General features: G+C 38.5%; 1 protein-coding gene across 1 annotated transcript in view; it reads right to left on the reverse strand.

The window, feature by feature from the left end:
• Positions 1 to 26,821, reverse strand: part of MRC2 (mannose receptor C type 2) — a 1,890,380-nt gene that overhangs the window by 398,636 nt on the left and 1,464,923 nt on the right. Inside the window, exons 17-18 of the mRNA XM_044055215.1 lie at positions 26,032 to 26,192; positions 24,323 to 24,390 (exon numbers count right to left, since the gene is read on the reverse strand). Coding sequence (XP_043911150.1) covers positions 24,323 to 24,390; positions 26,032 to 26,192 — 229 coding nt within the window. The remainder of the gene's footprint in view (positions 1 to 24,322; positions 24,391 to 26,031; positions 26,193 to 26,821) is intronic.

The raw sequence follows: 26,821 nt of genomic DNA on the forward strand, positions 1-26,821 counted from the left end.
ACTGTGCTTCCACAATAGAAGAAAGTGAGAAATGATTGCAGGAGTATGTAATATCTGACACACCGATTTTACAGCAGTATGAGAGATTTGTTAAACTAGTACAGAATTAATGGCCTAAGGCAGGGTAAGTATAGTTTTCCAGAGAAAACATGAGTGTTCAGAGGCTGATGCCTTGGAAAGTAGTAATTCTGCAAGGCTACAAGCACAATATTGGAGAAACTTGAGGTGAAGAAAGTTGAGTTGGGAGCATATATAACAAAAGATACAAACACAGGAAATAGGAACAGGACTACTTACTTCAAATGAAACTTTCATACTGTAAGAAAATGCAAAGAGAACATGGAAGAGAGTGGAGTAAGAAATTTTTGAGCCACTTAGATTTACATATCATACTGTTGCAAACGACAAGAAAGACAGCTCCAGTTTCAACATGAAGAGGACTAACAAAAGTTGGTCGACAGGTAATGATTTGTTTGGGTCTTTTGATAACAATTTAGTATATGGACTATGATTACTGTTTTATGTTATAGAAATAATGGATCATAGAACTGTAGAATTAAAATGCAGACAAATTTTCTGTTACATTTCAAATGGTAGGGAGAAGGATTAGACTCTAACCTTTACAGGGGTAGTTCCAAACTATAATGTGCACAAAAAATGAAGGGGGCTACAGAGATTTTTTGAACACTGAGAATATGGAAATTTGGAAAGGGATTTTAATAACGCACCTAGGAGAAAAAACAAGGCATCAGGAAACGCATACAATGGTTAAGAGCTGTAGTTTGATATTTTGAGACATTATGGTTTGGTGGAGCCAAACTCTAAAGGCAAGACACCAATTACACAACAAGCAAGGCACACAGGCTTCTAAAATACATGTTGCGACATGAGATTGGCACTTTTATTTAAGAGGGAATTAATTATAATGTCAGATGAGTTTGCAAAAAACTTAGTGTAAGATTGCTAGTGGAGCATTTGTAGTAGCTGTATATACATCAATGATGTTAAAAGAGGTAGGTATAAAAGGAAACATAAGGAAATACAGAGGACTAGAAATCATAACTGAAAACTTATGGATTATAGTAACAACAAAATAGGGAATAAAGATACCATTTGCAATTTTTAAAATGACAATCCTAAAGAAAGCTCACTTTATGGTACATAAGGTCAAGGGTAAAATGTTACAGTGATAAGGAAAACATAAGCATGAATTGAAAGTGCTTAAGTCAAAAAAATGGGTGTTGGTGTTAAAAGCATTGATATCACTTCTGTACATTATTTGTTTTATTTTTCAACATTTTCTCCAGATTTGATTTGATCTTAGTTAACATAACGACCAAGTCTGAATCTAGTAAAAAGGCATGTATATAAAGAGTGGTTTAAGGCTGCCAGGCCCTAACAGTTTTCAAGAATTATTTTTTTTATACAGCGAAATACTTTTCTTCAAATAAGAGCTGCATTACATGTCAGATTATGAAAGGTTGTGTACTGTAGTCTGTGGGAAAGATGGGATGAGGTAAAAGACTTACACCAGGGTAGACATCCAGGGCACTGAAACAGATGTTGGAATGCTTAAAAAATATATACGTCAGATATATGTCAGATATGCAATCTAAGAGTTACTTTTGCTACTGTTGAGCAGTCTTAGTGGCAAAATCCAGTGTTTCAGTTGGTTAGGTATGATAACACAGCATTACATTTGTAGACAATTGTATATGTTTGGTGTGTACAGGAACTGAGAGTTAAGGGGAAAGTACAGTTGTGTACACTTAACCATAAATGTAGATGTTCGAGTTTATTCACTGTTGCAGTCATCACCTGTGGGTTATCCCTGCTGTGGTAGCCCTCAGCCGGCCCAAATACCAGACTCAATGTTTTTTCTGTGTCAGCTGCTGTTGCTTGTTGACTGATGTTAGGTCATCAGTGCTATAAAGCAAGGGAGCTGACACCATTACATCAGTTTTTCTTGCCCTAACCAGTCAGAAGCCCCAGGAAATATGGTAAAGTGGTCCTGGTGGCTAAAAGCCACCGTAAGAAGCTTATGTCTCCCTAAGGAAAGAGGATATAAGGGGGAAGGAGGGAGGGAAACCAGCGCTACAACAGTGAATACACACTCAAACCTCTACATTTAAAGCAAGTGTACACAACTGTATGATGTTCTTCATGTTTCACTGTTGCAGTCATCACCTGTGGGAGGATTCCCAAAGCTAATGAGAGGGGTAGTAGGATTAGTAAGATACCTAGGCCTAGGTCATCATGCCCTGCAGGACTGCAGAGGCAAACCCTGCCCTAGCCTTAGAGAAAAGAGGTAGGTGGTAATGCTTTGTACAGGTATGGACAGAAGTCCAGGTGGCAGCTTCCAAGATGTCCCTGGTGGGAACTCCTCTGAGGAATGTTGTGGAAGTGGAGACTGCCCTAGTGGAATGGGTAAGAATAGACTTAGGGGAGGTTTCCCATGTAACCTGTAGAAGAAATGGATACAGTGTGATATCCATTTGGAAATGGTTTGCTTGGAAATGGGCTTCCCCTCTGCCCCTGGGGCAAAACTGACAAGAAGTTGGCCTGTTTTCCTAATGGGTTTAGTATGGTCCAGGTAGTATCTGAGCTGTCTGTGCACGTCTAGTGAGTGCAGAACCCCCCCCCCCCTGTTTTGAGGGTTAAGAAAGAAGGTGGGTAGATGTATGGTCTGGTTGAGGGTCACATTAGATACCACCTTGGGCATAAAGGAGGGGTTAGTCCTCACGGAGACCCTGTCTGCATGGAAAATGATGAAGAGCTCAATGGCCATCAGTGCCTGAAGTTCTGAAACCCTTCTGGCTGAGGTGATAGCTAGTAGGAAAGCAGTCTTCCAGGAGAGGTACCTCAGTTCTGCTGAAGCAGCAGGTTTGAAGGGTGGTAAGGTTAATTTTTCCAAGATGTAATTCAGGTCCCAGGCCGGCGTGGGTGGCCTTCTGGGAGGTCTGATATCAGAAGCTCCTCTGAGGAATTGTTTAATCAAAGGATGCGAGAGCAGGGGCTGATCTGTTTCAAAATTATCTGAAATGGCTGAGGGGTGGATTTTAATAGAAGAGAAGGAGAGGCCACTATTGAGTAACTCCACTAGGTAGTCCAGGATAAGAGGGATGGAAGGTAGTGAGGAATTGCCCCCTCTGGACTGGCTCCAGGAGCAGAATCTTTTCCATTTCCCTGCATAAGATTTTCTGGTGCAGGGCCTTCTGGCCTTTGTGATAATGTCTAGGACCTGTTTGCCTTTAGAGTATTAGCCAGGCTGACAGTATGAGAGTCTGCAACTCCGGGTGCCACATCCCCCCCACCTAAGGTTAAGAGGTCTGAGATCAGGGGAAGCTGCCAGGGAGCTGTAAGGTCAGGCTGTGTAGTAAGGGTTACCAATGCTGTCTGGGCCAATCTGGAGCAATGAGGATGGCCTTTGGTCCCTCCTCCCTTATCTTGATCAGTACCTTGGGAATAAGAGGCAGAGGAGGGAATGCGTACACAAAGAGGGAGTTCCAGGGGAAGGTCAAGGCATCCACCTTCCATGCTAGGTGATGATACTCCCTGGTACAGAAATTTTCTAGCTGGTAGTTGAGGTGCGAAACAAAGAGATCCACCTCCGGAATTCCCCACTCCTGAGTGACTTGCAAAAAGATTTTTCTGTGTAGTTGCTATTCGTGGAGGTCCAGTAAGTTTCTGCTTAGGTGGTCTGCCAGGGTGTTGCTGATCCCTGGTAGATATTGGCCTATTAGGTGTAATCATAAGGAGGAGGCTGTCAGCCAGAGGTTCATGGCTCGCCTGCACAGAGGGAAAGATTGGGTGCCTCCCTGTTTGTTGATGTACCACATTACTGTGGTGTTGTCTGTTTTGATAAGGAGAACCCCTGGCCTGAGATGGGGTTTGAAGGATGTCAGAGCCTTTTGTACTGCCATTGTTTCCTTCTGGTTGATGTGTGAGGGAAGATGCTGGGCATCCCGAAGACCTTGGGTGAACCTGCCTGTTAGGTGAGCACCCCAAGCAATGTCTGAGGCATCGGAGGTGATGGTCTGCCTGTTTGGGTGGAGGATGAAGGGAAGGAAGACTATTGTTTTTGGCACAGGCCCCTGCCTACCAGAGAAACTCTGCCCTTATACAGGGGATCAGAGGGAGAGAGGCCTCTAGAGGCTGAGAGTACTGACACCAAAGGTTCTTTAGATACCACTGAAGTTTTCTCATGTGAAGCCTGGCCAGAGGAATTAGGAGGATGCAAAATGCCATGTACCCCAAGGCTTGCAGGAACTTCTTCACAGTGAGGTGACTTCTGGAAGCCAGCTGGTTAAAGTAGAGAGGCAAGAAGCTCTGCTTTTCACCAGATAAGAAGGCCATTTGGGATGCTGTGTCCAGCAGTGCTCCCAATAAAATGATCTTCCTGGAGGGTGTTTGCTTTGATTTCTTCTCGTTGATGGTGTACCCTAAGGAGGTTAGGAGAGTTTTGACAAAGTGAAGGTCTTGCAGCAGCTTTTCTTTGCACTCTGCCTGAATGAGGCAGTCGTCCAGATAAGGGTAAATCTGTATATTTCTCTGTCTGCAAAATGCTGTGGGCAGGGCTAAGCATTTGGTGAATACCCTGGGAGCAGTAGATAAGCCAAAGGGTAGTGCAGATAATTGAAAGTGTTGTGAGCCTGCTCTGAAGCACAGGAATTTCCTGCAGGATTCCCTTATGGGGATGTGGAGGTAGGCATCTTTTAGGTCTAGGATCACTAACCAGCCATTTTTTGTCAGCATAGGCAGCAGCTGCTGCAAAGTTAGCATTTTGAATTTGGGGACCACCAGGGAGGTGTTCAGAATAGAAAGATCCAGGATGGGGTGCCAAGTGCCCTCTTTTCTGCAAACAAGAAATAGCCCGGAATAAAAGCCTTTGCCTGTTTGATCTAAGGAGACAGGTTCTACTGCCCCTTGGGATATGAGAGTTTGGACTTGTTTCAGTGCCTCTGCCCACTGATTTGGAGGTAAGTCTGGGTACCCTCTTGGAACTGGGCATTCGTTGAAAGAGAATTTGTATCCCTGAAAAATTATCTTTAAGAACCATTGGTACTTTGTAACAGAACGCCAATTTTCTTTGCAAAGAGAGAGTCTTCCTCCTACCTTTTGGTGAATGAAATGAGGGCAGAGGGGGGAGAGGGAGTCATTGAGTGTCTTTGCCATGGAGGGATGGCTTAGTATTTCCTGTCTTTGGGCCGGAAGTGGTCCACTGTTTGGTTGTCTGCTGACCCTGGGATAAGGGCCTGGATGGTCTGTCCCTGCGGGGCCCCTGTCTGCTAGGTGCAGGGAAGGACAAGTGCTTAGAGGGAAAATTCCTGCTGAAACTAGGAATCTGTACCTGAAAGAAATCGTTTACTGTTTGCATAGATTTTGCTTTGTCTTCCACCTTTTTAATCATCTCTTCTACTTTTACTGCAAACAAGCGGTCCTTATCCAAGGGTGCATCAAGTAATTCCGATTTAACATGATCAGGGAGAGGCTGTTCCTTCAACCATGCACGTCTCCTAATGACAGATCCTGACACTGCTGCCCTGCTTGAGACTTCTAGGGCATCATATCCACAGTGTAATGAGTGTTTGGCCACTTGACAAGCAGAGTGCAGTAAATCTGCTCTTTCGAATTGGCAGTCAGGAAAGGTTGAAATCTTTTGTTTTAATACTTCCAAAGTGTGTTGATATTTTAACATGTGGAACTGACAGTTGAGTGCTCTGACAGCTAAGGTTGCAGAGGTGTATACCTTTTTGCCCCCATCTGTCCAGACTCTGGAATCCTTGTCAGAAGAAATAGGATTATTAGCAGAGCTAGCCTTTGCTCCTTTAGGTACCTCTGTGATGACCTCCGGGTCTGCAGCAGAATTTCTGTAGAGGTATTTGTGAGAATCGGTACTCTGTAATAGCTATCAGGTTTACTGGGAGCAGGTGGGAGGGCGTCAGGGGCTAAGCTGGATTCATGGAAAACATCATCTGCCACCTCTAAGATAGAGGGGATGGCCATGGGTCTGTGCTGGGGCAGGTCTAGAAACTCTCTTAGTCTTTTCTTAGACTGAGGGAAGTCCTGGGATTCCCAGTGGAAATGTTCCCTGAGGGTGTGAAGGGTTTCCCCAAAGGACAAGTCTTCTGGTGGGGAGGCAGAAGGAATGGATTCCTCTGCATCTGAATCCTCATAAGCAGTCAGAGGTTGTTGTTCCTCTTCAAAATCTGAATAATCAGATTCCTCAGGATCCTGTTCTCTCAGTATTTCAGGAGAAGGGTGTCTTCGCCTGACTGCCCCTGATAATGGAGATAAGATCCTCCGCTACTTCAAGCATTTGGGTTTGGGGTGGTGGAGCAGGAGTAAGATGGTGGCTAGAGGTAGACTTTCTAAGAGTGGCCTGGCTTCTAGGCCTAAAAGTATCCATCGGCCTGAGAGAAATGGTAGTCAGATGAGAAGACGTTGTTTTTTTTGTCTAGCTTTAGTAGTGTGAAAGGCCTCCTCGGAAGCTGATGCCTGCGTTGTGGCTCCGGATCCAACTGAGGCAGAGACAACCAAAGGCTCGGAAGATGAAGAAGATTTCTGTGGCATACTGGACTCCAAAAGGGTCTCGGTAGAGGCCTGCATAGATATTGTACCAGGCATCAGGGGCTGTGAAAGCGCCTCACTGAATTCCAGAGAACTGACAACCTGCTTAGCGGTAGAGTCGTCGGAGGTCTTAGCCTTGTATGGTCTGTCTCTATCTTTATCTCTACATTTTTTCAGAATGTCTACAGATTGTTGGCTGACAGACACCATTTTGGAATGGGAAGATGGAACACGAAAATAACCGTCTACAATAAGAGCTCTATGATAAATGTTTCTCGTGTTAAAGAGGGCACAGAACCAGTAATGGGGGATGCCGTGGTCTGGCTGGGCCTAAACAAGTGACGCAGTATGAATGGAAGTCTCAGTGTGGGATCTGCTTTCCACAGGCGAGAGAAATGTTAACTTTTTCGGACATCGATTAGTGCAAGAAAAAACTATCCCCAATGGGTACTTAGCTTTAGATGTTTTCAGCTGTAATTCAAACTCTGGTAGCAACCGACCGGCGCACTTGCGAACTGCTTCTGCTACAGGCTCCATGGCAAGAAAGACTGATGTAATGGCATCAGTTGCCTTGCTTTATAGCACTGACGACCTGACATCAGTCAACATGTGACAGCAGCTGACGCAGAATAACATTGACTCTGGTATTCGGGCTGGCCAAGGGCTACCACAGCAGGGATAACCCACAGGTGATGACTGCAACAGTGAAATACAAAGAACATCTGTGTCTATAACAGGATGGGTAAAATATATAACACCTGTGAGAGGGCTATGAGATGTAAAGTCTATGTGAACACCAAGATGACAACAACCTGTCTATGTAGGTAGAACTCTTTCAAAGTTTGAACTTCATTTTAACTTGTGTAGCCTGAGATTCATGTTTGGGGTTTTATCATACCTTTTTCAATGTCTTACAAGATTCATTTTGTAGTTCTGGGGCTCCTTTTTGTTTCCAACATTTAGTGTCCAGCATTCAATGACTGGGATTGATGCTTTAATGTTCTGAAGTCATTGTTTCAGCATTTTATAGCTGTTAAGATCCTACAGCAACTCTACTACAGTTTAGAACTGCAGATGTACACAGTCTGCTATGAATCTGGTGACGTAGCTTCTCTGAGTACTAATACAATGTCTGGGATTACTGTTGTAATGCTTGGCTGTTTATTCAGTTATGGACTATGGCTGTGAGTGTGGTCCTTCAGTTTCTAGACTATGGCTGTGAGTGAAGTATTTCCATTTCAGACTATAGTTGTGAGTGTGGTCCTTCATTTCCAGACTATGGCTATGAGTGTGGTCTTTCACTTTACAGACTATTGCTGTGAGTGTGGTCCTTCAGTTCCAGACTATGGCTGTGAATGTGGTCTTTCACTTTACAGACTATGGCTGTGAGTGTGATCTTTCACTTTACAGACTATGCCTGTGAGTGTGGTCCTTTAGTTCCGGACTATGGCTTTGAATGTGTTCCTTCTGCTTCCAAACTATGACTGTGAGTATGTTTCTTCAATTCCAGACTATAGCTGTGAATGCTATTCTTCAGTTCTGCGCTATAGCTGTGAGTTCCAGATATGGCTGAGAGTGAGGTCCTTCAGTTCCAGACTATGGCAGTGGTTCATGCAGAATGTTAATAGAGTGTGTAGGATTCCTATTACTGTTATTCTATTGTTACATGAGCTCCAACTATGGCTGCATGTGGTTTATGCAGAATTTGATATGGATGGATTTTTGTGCCCTAATCACTTTACAGTGCTTTGTTTCAACATTCAGGGTTGATATTACAACCTTATTTACAGCTATTTCAAACTTGAGCCTACTTGCTTTTGCTGACGTTACTGGTTTATTTCACTGTTTTCCATGAACTATATTTTTGTCTTGACCACAAAACAGGACTGAGGTAGAATTGTATTACACAACTAATCACTACAAAAATCATTCTGAACAGACTCAAAACATCACCAAAAGGAGACCAATTTAACTGCAGATTAAGTGCTTTTGTCTGATAAACAGACTTCTTCAGAAATAAATACATGACAGAAATGAAACTTTTGCTGCAAGTAGCTTTACCATCCTGTTTAACTAAACAAACACCTAGTGATATATGTTAACAGGGTTTTGTAAAACTTAGGGTTTTTTATTTACTTATTGAAAATAATTGGGTTGATTACATTTGGCAGACTTAAAAAAAAATGTGTTTTGGTCATGTGATGCTTGTAACCTGCGTATATATAGAAGATTAATTAACATGCATTTAATTCTGAAGATGTCTATCGGACATAAGCTGTTAAACTACAATAAAATGTTTTCCTTTTGGGGGCATTTTGTGAATATACTTTCGTCTCAGACAATGTGGCCTTACGTACCGTTTTGAGTGTGGTCAGCAGTCATTTTAAAGTTGCAAGTATTCACCTGTTCCACAGTGAGTTTTTACTTTTATCTTCAAATTTACCTGTGTTCATACCTACCATGCAGCTACTTAAATAATCTGTTGTACAAACTTGTACTATATAATTATTTATGTTTATTCATGGACATTATGCATTTATGCTTTAAGCATTGCTTGTACTGCGCTTAGACTTAAGCACACAGCAATGGAGCTGAAGCTAAATTTGAAATCCAGACGTACTTAGTTTTGTGCCAGCTTTTTGCAGAGGTGGCATGACATATTACAGTGACATGGGGCTGTAAAATATTCAAGACTGTGCAACAGAACAAAATAACTGTCACTGCATATAGGGAGGGGCAGCCTGCACATAAACCCATAAAGAATGATAAACGCCATTCTTTGATATATAAAGTATATTATGTGCTCTGTACTGACATCTGTGTCCCAAAGCATTGAAAATACAGAATTTGAGAATGAAACCCCTGAACTGATTGGGTACATGCTCTCGCTTCTGAGCTGTGACTTGGGAGTTTAGAGTATTTAATAAGGGAGCAAATGCATTTCCATGTGAGCTGGGGGGGTAATGGCCATCAAAAAGTTATTCTGAACGTCATTTTGAAAGCTATCAAAATTTCAAAACTTGGAATTTAAAGATTCAGATAACAGCATTACATCTGAATTTGATATGGGCTCTGTACTGGCATATCAATTTGTTATTACAGCACACGAACAGATCAATATTTTTGAAAAGGAAGACAGTTTTACCATATACTGAAAAACCATCAAAGGCAGCTCTTAGAACTGATGCATACTGAAAGAGCAGTAAGATGGGACCCAGTTAGACTTTATATGAGCAGAAGGCTGAATGGGTAACAAGTTATGATGTTTTTTTTTGCAATTTTATTACTTTGTAAACTAAGTATGTGCACTAAGTACAATGTATTTTTGCAGAGGTGACCCAGGATCAGTCAGGTTGTGTGACTTGCTCAGAGTTATACAGTATTCAGCTGTAAACAGATTCAACTGCTGCAGCTCTTTATAGACAGCAGGAGGGATAGCTACTGGACTAAATTATTACCAGGCAGGATGAGGCCTAGATGGAGGAGGAGGATAGTGTTCTAGTTCTTTGATGACAACAGAAGGTTTTCAGTTTGGAACCCATTTGGAATACTGATGTAGAGGAAGCAAACATGGCTAGTCCTGATGTCTTTTTCTTGCAAAGTAAAACTTTACAGTTGACAGCAAAACACTGTCAGAAATGGTTCCAAAGAGGAAAGACAATGTGAATAATTTATGGGAAAGTCAGAGAACAATGAATAGACACTTAAGACAAGTTCTGCCATCTGGATGGAAAAGAAGGAAAGACAGATGCTGAAAACTGAACGCGTGCTGTAACGTATCAAAGTTTATGGAAAAGAAGATAAACAGGATCTCTCATGACACTGAAAATGCTACAGACATAACAGAAGTGTACACTGTGGAAAGAGAAGTCAGAAACTGTTGAAGTTAAGAACTCTGCCAGAAACTCCAGAAAACACTGTAATAAACATAAATCTCCAAGCAACAAGAACCAAGGAAAAAACAAGACCAATCATCATGACAAACAGACTAAATATAAAAGTTTATTCGGTAAGCGCTTTCAAGTTAAAAACAATTCTGCAGACCATAAAAACAGCAAAGTACAACAACATTTAAATATAACATTCAATTAAATGATCAGCCAATGAAAACCTACTACCTATGATGTAAATTACGCATCTTAAATACTAGCTTTAAAGGAAAGTTTTCATTGAGCCCAAAATCTCCAGTAGACTCTGAATTAATAATCCATTTACATTCCTCATACTCCATTTTCTTTATAATGTCACCTCCTCTAATATATACAGAGACATATTGCAACACCATAGGACAAAACCTAACACCAGCTCTAGGAGTCACACGTTTAAATACATCAGTAGAAAAACATAGCCTTCTTTTAAGAGAGAACCCATTCTTAAAACAAAAATTCAATCACTTCCCTACAAGGTTACCAATGATCAGTCAAAAGAATGGGTCAATTACTTTTAATTATATCACAAACCAAACTTACATTATTACTAAATGTAAGAATAATATTAACATCCTATTCTTATAACTGATGTTTTTCTACTGATGGATTTAAATGTGTGACCTCTGATAGGGTTGAAATTTTCCCATGCAGACATTGTAAAGCCTGCAGTTTTATTTCCATTGTTAATTGTTTTGTATACCCTAGAACTGGTGTTAATTTTTATCCCAAGATTTATGCTGATTGCTCCAGTAAAGATTTAATATATATAGTGACATGCAGGCTTTGTTCCTGCTTTTATGTAGGAAAGACTAATCACCCTTTTAAAGACAGAATTCTTGAGCACATTGGTGACATATGTAAAAATGCTACAACGAGTGCTGCATGTTAATAACAATCCTAGGCATTGTTTTGTTTTTATGGTGTTGCAACCTGTCTCTATAAATATATAGGGTCTACTTCATGTTGTCGAAGGCCGGCAATATCGAAGCTGATATTGTCGGCACCAGATTAGCGAAAGCAAAAAACATTGAACGTTTAAAAAGAAATCTCTGTAAGGGGAGAGTTCCGTTCAGTTCAATGCAGTGCGGTGTCGGAGTTGGTATATTTAAGTAGGGGGGTGCAAGGGGGCTTGCCCCTCTGCTTGCAAAGGTAAGTTTTTATTTATTTTTGTTTTTAGGCATTTTTTTTTATTTCTTGATGTTTCAGAATTCGATGATATGGTGTCGACCATATCAGATTCGATATTCTGAAACTTCGTTAAGATAATATAGATGCAATATATATATATATATATATATATATATATATATATATATATATATATATATATATATATTAGGGGTCTATATTATAATCTCAACTGTTTAAAAGTTTGAATGCATAAAGATCGAATTTTATGCATTGAACTCTTTAACAATCGAAATTAAATAAAAATATCCGTACAAAAAAAAATACTAACAAGTGTAGGCAGGGGGGCAACCCCCCCTGCACCCCCCACACCCCCTGCTACTTAAATATACCAACTCTGAGAACGCACTACATTGAAGTAAACGGAAATCTCCCCTTATGGAGATTTTCCGTTTAAACATTCGATGTAGTGCGCTTTCGGTAATCTCGTGTTGACAATATCGTATTCAATATTGTCAGACTTCGAGATTATGATATAGACCAATAGATTTTTATATAATATATATATATATATATATATATATATATAGAGAGAGAGAGAGAGAGAGATATCATATCTGTGATAAAAGACTGGTCTATATTACAGGATGACTCTAAGCTGAAAGAGATTCCTCCTGCTGGTGTCAATATTTTACTTGTCACATGATACTTGTATAAGTGATGGGATGATGTACAGCCACTGTAAAAGGATTGACTGCAGTTTCACAACATCCCCCATATAGTGTGGTAGTCACTTATGGGGGCATGGAAAAATACAACAGTTAAACCCATACTGAAAACGTCAAACGTAACTCCCCATCCGATTTCTGACCAATATCCATTCTCCCTGTGCTTGGCAAAATTCTTCAGAAATTTGCTCACAATGAACTTGAAATCTTAATAAAATCCCATATACTCCTCTTTAGAAATCAATGTGGATTCTGGACAAAATGGAGCACTATAAAAGCACTTTTGACACTAGCCGATGATAATGTAATGAAAAGGAACAAAGTGAAACTAAATGAGGCAGTTTTTATACATCTTACTAAAGCTTTTGACACAGTCATCTACAATATCTGAAACAACTTGCCTTTTAAGCAGTAAATTTCAAAGCCACTAAACAGATACATGATTTCTTATCAAACCATATATTTTGGTGAAAGTATTTAAATCCACCTCTATATTTGCACCCCTAATCAACAGAGCATCACAGGAATCGATCCTTTCTCTACTATTCCTCTGGATTAACACTCTTGAAAACAATCTTTCTCATCTCAATATGCTACAGGTATGCTGATGACATGGTTATCTACAGATCAGCTGATTTACAAGCTGACAAAAGACCCATCTTGAAGATGACCTACAAACTGTATCAAATTGACTTTCCTCTAGAAAACCAAAGCCATGATTTCTGGTACAGCCCAGAACCTAAACAAAGCTTCTTCCAACAAAGTTATCCTTGATTATAAAAGCAGTCCCCTAGAAACAACTACTTATTTTAAGGATTTTAGCAAGCGGTTCGACTAAATGCTAACATTCCAGCAGCATATTCATCGATCTACAACATAAATTCAGTAAAAACTATTCTGGCATTGGAAAATACCCCACCTCATATCAATGACCATAAAAGGGGATGAAGTCTTGCACACTCATTCAGAATATAGGCTAGCCCCACAATGTCTCCACATCCAGAATAAACTTAAACGTCCCTATGAACAACCTCAAACAAAATGTGTTGAAAATGACTTTATCCCACAGAAATAAGCACCCCTGCTCCATTCTTAAAAAGATAGATGACAGCCAATCCAGAAAATATCAGACCTTCTGTTTGTTTCACTATTATAAAAACTCCTAAGCTCAAATGCATTCATTTATCTAGCAAGAAAAAACACATTATTAAAGAAAAAAGTTCATTCACTGTGAACTGATCCCAGCATGCTATCTGCCTAATTAATCCCATAATAAGAAGAGCTGTTGTAAGCATCACTTCATGGGTTTTCCCTTTTAGGTCCCCTGGTTAAATTTCTCCAAGTCTTTTAGGTTTCTAATACCATGATGGGAATTGACCCCATTCCTAAGTCAAAGTACGATTAAAGTTGACAAAATTAGTATTGTTTCAATGTTTGATGTTAGCCAGAAGTGCTCTTCACTGTACCTGCAATGTGCCCAGAAATGACTCCTTCGGCAATTCATATGGAGTTACATGCATCAGTAACATATCTAAGTATAATTGTAAATTCTTTTTTATAAGACCCATTGCTCCTACTACTATTGGAACTGTCTAGTTATCCTTCTTCCACATTTCCCTCATTTCTCAGAAACATCTTCACTGTTGTAAATCAAATTCCAGTCCCCACCTATAAGTAATATTCTTTTTTTTTTTTTACATTTGTTGACCGGAATGTCCGACTAGGTTCCACAGAGCCTGTTTTCAAGATGCATGTCTTTGGATGTCTTATTCCCTGTTAAAAGTTGATTATTTCTCCCAAAAGTTTCTTAAGCTCCATAATAACAGTTTTAGGAGGAAAATAAATCTATGACAGCATAATCCTCCTCCTCCTCCCTTGCCATTAGCCCATTACTACCACAAATCTACCATTGCTATCTTTTTTTCCTCTCTTCTATCACTACTGGAGCTCCTCTAGCAATTAGTACCAAGTACTCCTTTTTCCCTTAACATTGTGCTGAATATCAGTATTGAAATCCTTTCTTTATGAAATTCACAAGCTCAGTTCTTTATAAATGTAGTATCCAGTAGCACTGGCATTTGTACTCTGTATTTCTTTATATAATTCAATACTCCTACCTTGTTGTCTACACCTGAGAGGCCAATCACATTCTAAAATAATATGTTTACTGTAGCTATTATGATAAGAGGTTATTATTCTCACCTATTATATATATCACAGCTTTTTTGAAATGTCTAGTTTCAGCTTTTGTGTTACATCCACCCACTAATGTTTGGTAGGTTATTCCTTTACACAATTGTTCTTGTCATCTACATTTGAACCTAAGTCACATTTTACAATATTTTTTGTTTTAACGAAAACCCTCAAACAAAATATCAAACACACCCTCAGAACACCCCCATAACTTATTAACTTAAAAGAAACACACTAGACTATGTATATATTCAAATAATGACGTTTAATCCTCCTGATAGGAACAACTGTCCCAAATTGACAGCTGCATCCACAGGTATTAACTAACCTAATATTAAGGTTATCCAGGCAATAGAGTGTGTTATAGACTGTACTCCTACATGCACTAATTGCTGTATGTTCTTGTCTTATCTTTATTCCCCTCCTAAATGTAAAAAATAGCTTGCGTGCTTACAGAAAACATTAAATAAAACTAAATTATAAGCTATTCTAGTACATGCATTAAAGTATTTAGTTACCAAACACAGGAACCAGGCAGGGGTGTCCTCTTTCCCATTTGTTATTTGCATTACATTTCAAACCACTGTCAAAGAAAATAAGGGACTCAGAAATTCAAGGATATAATTGGTATGGTAATCAAAAAAGTTGACTTTATTTGCAGATGGTTTAATTGTGTACTTGATAAAACCAGAAAAAGACATGTCAGTGTTTTGGAACATTCTGAGACGATGTCAAGTCTTCTTGGGATACAAAATGAAAGAAGAAAAAACAAAGGTAATAGCTGCAACTGTGTACCTACACCCAAATTGGTTCAGCAATACCCATATTTATGGGAGCATGATAACATGAAGTACTCAGGATTCTGGGTTTAAAAGGATTCTGTTATGGCAGCTGAGGATTTGTAGGAAGAGACTAAACAAAAGAGAATACAAAAACTGAGAAACTGGAAGCTCTCATTTATGGGTATGGATAGCAAGATACAAGCAGTGAACGTGTTTTTAGTCCCTTTATTTGTATACACAGATAAGGTATATTTTTATCAGGCAGGACAGAAATTGTAGATATCAATTAATAAAGAGTTGAAGGATTTTATCTGGGAGGGGAAGAGGGCAAGAGTCAAGTGGGATACACTGATCCTTCCAACAGAACAAGGTAGTTTGAGATTATCTTACTTGAAGGGATATTTCAGAACTACATAGCTCAGGCTCCTATACACAGCACAAGCATAAAGTTATAATTCAGAGTTGAAAGGGATGTTGATGATGAAACTGGGGAAGCTCAATAAATAAGGAGACACTGTGCTTTTGGATGAAGATCTTTAAGGAGAATAACAATAACCATACATTTATTTATTTCAGTTTGATTACCGGGGAGGTCCACTGGGCTTGGGGGCCCATTTTCAGTGGAGGCCCGGGGAGAAAAGCTCCATGTGTTTAGTTACATACAGTTACATACAATTTAAAAGAAATTACATACAAATTTGAATAAAAATAACAATAAAAGTTTCATAGACTATTGTATTACAAATAACAGTAATCAGAGACTGAGAAGTAAAAGAAAAAATCACAAATATTCAAGGGGAAAAATCCTGGTGTAGGCAAGAAATCAGGATGTACTAATCAGGAATATAAGCTGAGTATATTAAAGAGGTTAGGTAGGTAAGTGAGGTTAGCCAGGAAAAATAACATTATATTCATAAAGTAGCAATAAGTATTCTAAGAACTAAGCCAACATGGGAATGCAGAAAGGAGATTCTGCTGATAGAGATTAATGCAATTAGTGGTACAGAGAACAGGTAAGAGGGGGCTGGAATTTACTGGAGGAAACTGGCAAAGGAACCAAGATAATGGAAGCAAACAATCAGACAGAGAAAGGTAGCAGAATGGGAAGAGGCCAAGAATACACTTGGACTGCAGGCTAAAGACTGCCTTCCCTATCAAGGATTGATATCAGAGTATCTGTAAACAGAAAGGAATATGGGGATCTTAACTGAAAACACAGCACAGATACAGTTTTTATTAGAATATAGGACATAAGCTGCTGTTTAAAAAGGGATAATTAGACAGGGCATATAAAATATTGCATAGCTATAGGAATCAATCATAGGTGGTTAAAAGGGGTTGAGAAGAGAACGTGGAAACACAATTCAGAAAAAAACAATGGGTAGATATATGTATGGTTCCCAAATATGGAACAAAGTCTAGAAGAGTTAGGATTTCTGCTTGGAACTGTTTGCATAGGTATTTTACACCCCACGCAGATGCCAAAAATTTTTTTCTCAGGTAGATTGAAAATGTTAAAGGTGTGATAGGGAAGAAAGAGAAAATTAGGAACATATTTTGTGGGGAGTGCAATGAGTTTGTAGACTTTAAAAATTCCCTGCAAACTACTCTGCGAGAAATACTGGTGTTGCATGTCTCATGTATTCAAATGAGACACTGAGGATGGCCACGCATTCAAGTCCTTTATTATACATACACACATAAATGGCCTTGTTCAATGTTAAATCACTATCTTGAAGCAACATCTTTCTCACTTCATCATTAACAACACCACATATAAGACGGTCTTTTATCAACTCATCTTGTAGTACACCACATCTGCATGTTTTTGCTTTATTTCTTAAGTTGGCAATATACGCTGCAAAAATTTCACCAGGCTTTTGATTTCTGGTGTAAAATTTGTGCCCTTCCATTGTAATAGTCATTTAAGGATTACACATTTCTCTAAATTTACGTTTTAAGCATTTAGGGTCTTCCCGCATTTCAGCCTGTATGACAATATGCCAGTTCTCCCTCTCCCCTGTATACACAGCAGGTGCATACACAAATGAACATTCCCACTCACTGGCCTCTGAGCTAGCTAAACTGAGAAGTATAAATGTTCTTGTACATGCATCTTCATCAGAAAATGCAGCCTGTATGAAAATATCATATTCTTGCTAAAACACTCACCATTTCTCAGCAACATTATTATCAAACACCAGCAGTTCAGGTCTGTGAAATCCCTCTGCCATAACAATACATTTCTTTTAAACATAACTATAGACCTGGTACCTGTACTTTTGTTCAAGAGTACAACAACCTCTCCAAAAATGCTTTACGTTAACAGTGCAAATACATTGAACACTTCGGTCACTTTGAAAACTCTGAGTTACTGCGAAAAAGTTGGACATTGCAAAAAAAAATTCTGACATTTAGCCTTTTTGAACATTTTAAACACTTCAGAAATTATTTCAAACACTTTAAATATTATGCCACTATCTCAGACATTTTGAACCTCTTGGAAATTATTTTGAACACTTTGAATGCTATTCTACATGTTTGGCAACTGAAAACGAATTTAAGTAACTTTGAATAACCACTGACCTGTTTGAGAGTTCACTCCTGGATATAACTCCACTTCTAACTGTGTAGCTCATGGTTTGTGAGCTGCTTCAACTTCGGATCCCATTCTGACACCATGTCGCATGTCTCGTGTATTCATATACATACACACTGTAACTTGTATATATACTTCATAAGCTTACTGACTCGTTACTTCTAACACACACATACATGTGCATCTCCATTCGAACATTCACACTGAATGACTACACAAAAATGACACTGATCTCGCACGTGCTCAGAAATTTATATGCACATGCTATATAGCTACAGTAGTTGACTAGGATCAATATACACATTGATCTACAAATGGATGAGGAAATTGGTATAACTAAGGAAATTATTTTCTTGAGCTGCTGATACAGAATCGGAATCGCCTAGATATAGTAAGACCTTGCTGAGTTAAATTCTTGTGGCTGTCAAAAAAGCAATTACTAGAAAATGGGAAAGCAACATCTAAACAAACTGTACTAGAAATAGTGAATATTGTAAGAGAGATAAAAGAAATGTAAGTGGGATCTTTAGGAAATGGTAGAAGCAAATTACGTAAAAAAAAATGAGAATTGCGGGAACAAAAGCAGAATAATTTTCTGGAGGTGGGATGGGGTTTAAGAGAACCATACCTCTCAACTGTCCAGATTTTTGCAGAATGTCCAGATTTTACTTCATGTTTTTGATCTGTTCATCATAAAATGTGTTTTTTTTCTAGCAAATCACCGAGTACTGAAGTCATTATGTAATGACAGGCATTTGAGTTTCAGACTTCATATCCTTCAAACATTCATGCTGAAGCAAAACCTGCTACTCTAGTAACTAAGTTTATAAGAGTAATAATTAGAGATTGACTCTATTTTGGGGCCTTTGTCTCCCCTTTATTTTTCGCATTGTCCAGATGTTTTATGATAAGAGGTTGAGAGGTATGAAGGGAAGGCAGGAACTGAATGAGAGAAACAGAGAGGGATTCAGAAAGATCTATGACAGACTAAACTTATGAAAGAGAGGCACTCTTCTGGAGTGATGTATGGGCTCCCTTTTGAAATGTCAGCACTCAAAATGCTGAAAAAAGAGTCAGAAACTCCAGGAGAAGAGCCAATCTTGAACATCGCTCTTCTCCTTTAAACTCTTTTTTGTAGGGAAGCAAGCCCACCCACACCCTGCAAACTTATACTTACAAACTCTGAGAGTGCCATATGCGAAGACATGGGAAGGCTGCCAGCCCAGCTAGATAAAATTTTGTAGATAATTCTGTAATTTGTAAATATTAATGTAAGCCACATGCTTGTTCTCTTTGTTAAATGTTGAACTTCAAAAATGTAACCACATTGCACTCTGCTGGAGGAAAGCTGATAAGTCAAGCACTGTATAATTGTTTGATCTCAAAAGAATTAATATGTGATGTCTGTACACTGGCCCAGCAATCAAGGAGCCTCAATCCTCACCACTAACACCAGTGAGGGGACGTCCACATAGTGGAGGATAACAAATACACACACACAGTAAAGTACAATTTCCCTCAAGAGCACACAGAGATCACAGTCTGGGGCTGGTTTCTCCCTTTCTCTCCAGAGCCCCAATAAGATTCCTCACTGGCACAGCTATAGAGTGGGGTCCTTAGCCAAGGTCCCAAGCCAAGTCCTCCTAGCACTCTCTCTGTCCAACCAGTGCTTCATGTCCCTGCCCAAGTAGCTGACAAACACACACTTAGAGATACAAGTTATATACAAACACACAGACACTCCTGGGGAAGGCTGGCACAGGATCTCCAGCAATGCCCCCTTCTCTGCCAGGCTATACAGTAGAAATCACTGCCACCAACCACTAATATCAGCTACTAATAAGACCATTACTAAAGGGTGTCCAATTATTACTGTGCAATATTATTATCCAAATATTAAGTGTGACCCAGGGCTAAAGCTATTGGAGTGGCCTGGACAGTATCACTATATACACGCAATGTACTCTAGAGCTTAAATTATCTCTACATAAAACAGCCACAGTTGAAAGGTTTAAAAATATTTAATAATAAATAATAAGAACACAAGACAATACTTCTTACTACACAGTGCTAGTCAAGAGTTCAGAGATCAGAGAGAAATGCTTAAAATAATACAGTAGAAAAGTTCTGACATCAATACAGAAACAACTAGTCTAATCTTTATATTTCCTAGCTATATCTAAGAGCAAACACAGTTCTAAAATAAACTTACATATAGAGCAAGACAGTGTTGTTGATGTTGGATGTTCTGAAGACAAATGCAAAATGCTCTGAGTCTCTCTCTTTCTCTGTCCTTAAATTGATAACACAGTACTACTGACGCATTTCAGATTACATGATTTTTTTTTCTGGTTCCCAGACTAACAGAAAATCAGAGTTTAGCAGCCCTTTTGATCTAGCACCTGGTCAGGAAGCTACAGCAATAAAAGACAGTATATGTGCAAATTCTAGCAATTAACTCTGGTCTCAAAACAATAGCAATAATTCCTTCATCCAGACATCTTGGCTCTGAGTTTTTAGATCAAACAATTATACAATGCTTGACTTATCAGCTTTCCTCCAGCAGAGTGCAATGTGGTTACATTTTTGAAGTTCAACATTTAACAAAGAGAACAAGCATGTGGCTTACATTAATATTTACATATGACAGAATTATCTACAAAATTTTATCTAGCTAGGCTGCCAGCCTTCACATATCTTCACGCCATACATCAAAGAAAATGGAATATTCTAGGAAATGTCCATCTTGTAGTATACGCAAGTCCATTTTTTTGGCCATTCAGTGACAATGTTTCATGGCTCACTCTAGCAGGCCCTGATATTTTAAATGGTTATCAATGTACTTTTCCTATGTGAATCAGTCAAAAGGATGTCCTATGCAAATAGTGCTCTACAGTCCTTTTGCTAATCTTGAATAGGCAGACAAGTCATATGAAGTTCAGCAGCATTACGTACGTCTGTAGTGTGTTCTGGTGGAATATGACATGCAAAACAGCATACAAAAATGCAATATGTAAACTGGTTGTTCTGTACATCACTCTGCTGGGGATCAGACAGTGTACAGTATGTTTTGTGGCACAAGTAAAGCTGTAGTTTTATGTGGCAGGACATGCGCACAGCACATATATACAGTCATCAAAAAAAGACACAAAAGCAACTACAGTAGAGAGTTGATTACTTGAATTAATTGGGACCTAGGGCAGTTCGGATAATCAAACATACACTGAGGTGGATAAAAACTTCTAAATTCTTGTTTTTTCTGCATGCAAGGAATACACTTTTCAACCATTCAGCGATTCCAGTGGACAATAAAGAATATTTTTTCACATATGAGTGGGCTACAAGTTCAAAAAGCACACACAAGTGAATATGTATAACATTTACATATTCAGACTTTTATGATTTTTCCTACCCAAAAACTTTGAAAGGCTGCATTCTGCTAAATGACGTTTCGGATAATTTCCGTTCGAATAATCAACTCTCTACTGTATAGCTTGTGGTCTACTGAAGATACATGGTGCTTATGGCAACTATGACATATTATAAAAATGATGTCTGCACACAGTCATTGTGTGTGTGTGTGTGTGTGTGTGTGTGTGTGTGTGTGTGTGTGTGAATACAGCCATAAACATATATGCACCCATTCATCAGAGAAGCACATAAAGCTCAACAAAAATCCCTTAGCTCTACAAGTTCCAGTCTACTAGTCACAGCTGCAGCTAAAGCAATACTTGTGCTATGCCACCCATTTATATTTGTAGCCCACAACATATGCAACACATAATTTGCAGTAGAGCAGTGACATAATGTCATAGACTAGAATTCAATTCATGGAGAAAGGCTTATTTGCATGTTCATAGGTTCATACTAGGCTATCTGCCCTGGGGCAATTATAAGCCTAGCCCAATTCTGTATGGCTTACGCCACCCCTTGATTTGAGTATACTGTGCCCTTTAAGGTTTAGTTTACTGTGCCTCTGTCTAATAGTGACACGAGAGTAATCCCTGGGACAAACCTACGATCCCCCATCCACCTATCGAGATTCTTCTTGAAGAGATTCAATGAGGTGCTCTGCCTCACATGAACTGGAATTCTATTCCAGAGCGAAGGGAGCCTCTGGGTTATGAACCTGTCCCTCCAGCAAGTTCTATTTATTTCTGTGCTGAGGTTCAAGTCCCTTGAGCGTGTGGCTCTAAGCAAGATATGGTGAATGTAAATTACTGAAGATACGTTTATTATTTTGGAGCACCTAGCCAATTAGAACATCATTACCAGTTGAAGCAACGCTGAGTAATATCAGTAGATGGAACATAGTCAGAAGAGCTTTGTGGGAGGTCACAGGGTACTATATGCCAGAACAGCATTGCTGCTATGCAGGACTAGTGTACTGTAAGAGCAGCACCTTTCTTATATCACATACGGTGTGGTACGGTATGTCATTTTGTACTGCTGTGTTTGTCACTGCGGCTGTTTTCTGCAAAAGAGAGCATTCTTTACTGCAAAAAAGTACAATGATGTTTAGATCAAGCTTGTGATGTGCAGTTAAATACAATACTAGCTATTATGGGGTTAAAGCCATGGTTTCTGAATATGGAACATCACATCTGTCTCCTTACCTTAGTACTCTAGCCCTGCTCAAGGAACACCATGTCACTGAATCTGGCCCCTAATACTCACACCTAGGATTAGATATGGTTTTGAGGTGGAACAATCTAAAATGTTGTGAATTTTCCCCAACTTTTGTAGCACAGATGGGGAAAAAACACTTTTTTATGCGGTTTCATCTTTAAAGATGATTCCCCTACTGATATTGTTCATAGTAGGGTATGAAAGCATTTTTTTTTTTGTGATTAATTTATGCAATGATAGTAGAACACTTCATGACAGGGAGTGATACACACAACATGTTGAAAATTGTGCTGCAGATTACTACTAGTGAAGTTACAAGGAAACATTCATGTTTTAAACACAGGCTTGTAACGCCAGCATTTAGGAATCTCTTAGAACCAGACTTCAAGTACTCTTTACAAAAACTCTTCTCAATAAATGTAGTGTCACTGTGCAGTTCAGTCTGTAAAAACGATTTCAGTGTCACTGTGCAAAACTAACTTTCAGAAGAGAATTGCACAATTAGGATCATGCGGTGGTGGCCTGCATGTGCTATGAAGAAAATTTGAAGGCAGCATTTTAATCGGTGACCACGTTATGTCCATTTATTGCAAACACCATAGAAATTAATTTAAAAAATGTTAAACTCTGTAACTTCCTGTATACAAGGAGTAAACACATGTTCAGTCTGGGAGAGAATATGGTATTTCAGTTCCAGTTATTAAATCAGGGTAAGGGTTGTAAGTTTTGGGGTATGCAGTAGGAGGCACTGACAAGGGTATAAAAGATGACAAACATTCACCATATCTTATCAGATGTGGGCTGTTACATATTAATTTTCCACATTTTTGCATGCTGCATGTCCCATATATGTTTATTGCAAATGGGTTACTTTGCTAATTTACATTTCTGGTTATAGTCTCTTTCACATTTCACCCAGTGCTATCACTGCAGGCATTGTCCATTTCGCTCTACCATCGATCAGTCATCGGGAGAAACTTTCTACTGGCTAATTTACATTAAAGTACTTGTATTTTTTCATTGCAATGGTTGCTATAGAAGCAACAACTGGTGGAATACTGATTTGCAGTCCTTCAACAGCTGAAGTAGTTTTCATTGTTGTGTTGTGCTCAGTGCACACTTTGGATTACAAATTTATTTTTTGATCATTTGGCCTTTGATGGAACACGTGATTCCTCAAAAACTCTTGCTACTCTTCCACAAAATTAAATTAAGGAAAAATGAAATGTATACAACAAAGCTACACATCATGTCGTCAAATCAGTGTTACTGTGAATTAATCTATGTGCAGAAATTAATGTTTCTTAAACTTAGCAAAAGTGACTTTAGTTAAGTATAATTCTCTTTAATAACTGATTGACACATCCACATTTAACTAGTATGTCCAGTTCTCTCTGCTAAGTAGTATTTCTGGGTATGTTGTAGTAACAAATGTCACGGTTATTTTAATATAATGTGTCTTGAATTCTTAAACTGAATTTACAGTTTTTCTTAACATCACATTTACTTTTTTTGGTACTAAATTAATCTGTTGGACTTTGTTTAGTTGTTTTCTTTCTTTTCTATATATGGAGTTTAACTTTTCCCTGACTGCCATCTAAACATAGTCCAGTTAGGATATTAGAAAACAATTTCATTCAACGAATAATAAATAAATAAATCTTAAAAAAAATTACCAGAAAAAGGAAATGGAAATGCATTTTGATATTTAAAACATCTGACTGCTGGCTAGATATGTAGTGACGTATACAACCATTTACCTACCTAAATCGTCCATCATTTTCATATGAATTGAGTCCTGTCCACCAGTGTTGGTCCTGGCCCCTTGAGAACTAATGAGGGAACAAAAGAGCTCATCGTTAATTTAAACTATACAATAAAATAAAACAACTTCAGTATTTTTATGGGTTTGTAGTTCAAATCTCAGAATAATATTTCTGAGACAGGTTCTGAAAATATGGCGTTACAAAGGTTTTGCTCATCTGAGAAGAACAAAGTTTGTTATATTCAAAGATCAATCTTTTCAGTATAATTTCTGTCTCTTCCAATTAAGGCACAGGCCTCTTATTCCAAACTTCTTCTTCACCAAGCCCAGGTTACTGCAGCAGTATTTCCTAGTCTCAACATATTAAAGCATGAATTGCATGCATCAAACTGCTAGCACTCTCCAGATCTTGGGATAATCTGATTCTGCGACTACCTTCTTTAAGAAGGAGATATTAAGTCTGTAAATATTAAACAGTAAGCACAACTTTCCTACAGCCCCGCATACATAGTTTTGTACTGTAGTACCTACAAAGGGACTTGCTTTTAAAGGAAAGGGAATCATATGCCCTGAATGCCCTGAATCCCCCCCCCCCAAGCCCTGGTAAAAAGATACATAGTATTTACATATACAGAAATTCCGTTTTTTACACAGCTTCCAGTTGTTTTGATGGTCCTGCTTCTTTTAAAGCTTGGTGGCAGATGTTTTTAGCAACAGAATGACGGCAGAAGTTGCAACAGTCTTCAAAAGTATAGACAGACTTATACTTTCATATACAAATATAAACTAAAAATATGTCTACAAACCCACAAAGGGAAATTTTAAAACAAAATCTAAAAATCAACCAGTTAAAAAGTATGACAATCCTTTTACAAATCATGTTTTTAAATAATGATTTTAAATGAACGAAAAAGAGGCAATTTTTAACCTCACAGTAATTATACTAATAATTAAAACATAAAAGTTTCAGTAATCAGGTGCATCCAACCGATGGTGGCAGCAGAGAAAAAGGATGATTCTACACTGGGGCACCAAAACAAACAAAAAAATGCAAAAGCTTCAAACCATCCCTCTCAATAATTCAATACAAGGAATAAAGTTGCATTCCCAGCCAGAAAGACTAGTTATGAAATCAGCATCATATAACTGCACTAAATTAACAGGGACAGTAACCACTCATTAACAAAATATATAGCCCCAAATTACAGCATACAAAGCAAGCTGGTTAACTAAAATAAACCGCAAAGGAGCTATTTTTATTTGCAAATGCTGTGCTGCAAATTATTTTAAGAGTGATTTACCTAGGAGTGCTTCTGCTTAGGGGAAGTGGTTAAAAGCACCTAATTCTTTTCTTTGTACATTATAGCTGTTAAAACCCATCTTCCAACAAAAAGCAAGAAATTCAACTGAAAAATTATTTCCTATTACTTAAAGGTTCAGTACTTTAAATTGGAAGTGCTACCTCCATTACAGTGTTCTTGGCATGCTACACACACACACACACACACACACACACACACACACACACATATAAGTGTATGTGTGCTAAAATATTTTACTGATTTCAGCTGTTAATTTGGTAGACCCATTATTCTGTACATTTTAGTATTTTGGTAAAAATAAAAATGATGGGAGAAAATGGACTGACATTCTGTTATTTTAGTGGAAATAGTATTACCCATTAATACCCACCTAAAGGTTAGCTTACCTTCTGCAGATTCTTTCCCAAGAAGCCCAGTTCAGCCTGGCTGTGTATGGACACAAGCTCAGCTATGGACCAGGAACAAATTCGTTGTGCCTGATACCATGTAGCATGGTGTTCATAAAACCTGTATTCTGCATCCTGGAATTTCAACCACTCTTTACTCCCTGTAAATGTTAGCAAAGATGTAGCTAAATCAGCAACTACTGAAATAAAATAAAACCATGGGACTTTTGCACTGGTGTACATTTATACACACATAAAACACTAAAAAACATCAAACATTAAAAAAAACTATAATTAAATGAATCAACTAGTACTTATAAATGTTTTTCTTTAACAGTTTTGCCTTAAGGAAACATTTGATATTAATGGTTTTACTCAACCTGAGGATTTTGTCAGCCTTGACTCCAATAATATGTTACAATCATCCCCTTCTTAAAACAAAGAGTAAATGTTACAAAACAAAAAATAAAACTTTTTATAATGACTGAAAATGGTGGTATGCTTATATAAATTATATAAACCATTGTTAAAATTATTACTTCTACTTTATCTATCTATCTATCTATCTATCTATCTATCTATCTATCTATCTATCTATCCTTTGCTGACCTAGCTATAGTAATATACACTATACTAATAGCCTCTTTTCAGAGGAGGACAGAGGATATTTATACTACTAGGGGAAATTTGGCCAGGGCATCAGGAAACTTCCCCTACTTGTCATTGTTGTGAGTGGGAACCATTTTGGAGGACTACTTCCTGTTTCCATCCCAGGTGCAGAGATGGCCCA

The sequence above is a fragment of the Protopterus annectens genome, chromosome 13.part0 (assembly GCF_019279795.1).
Source record: "Protopterus annectens isolate FY-2018-M chromosome 13.part0, PAN1.0, whole genome shotgun sequence".
In the NCBI taxonomy this organism is placed as follows: Eukaryota; Metazoa; Chordata; order Ceratodontiformes; family Protopteridae; genus Protopterus; species Protopterus annectens.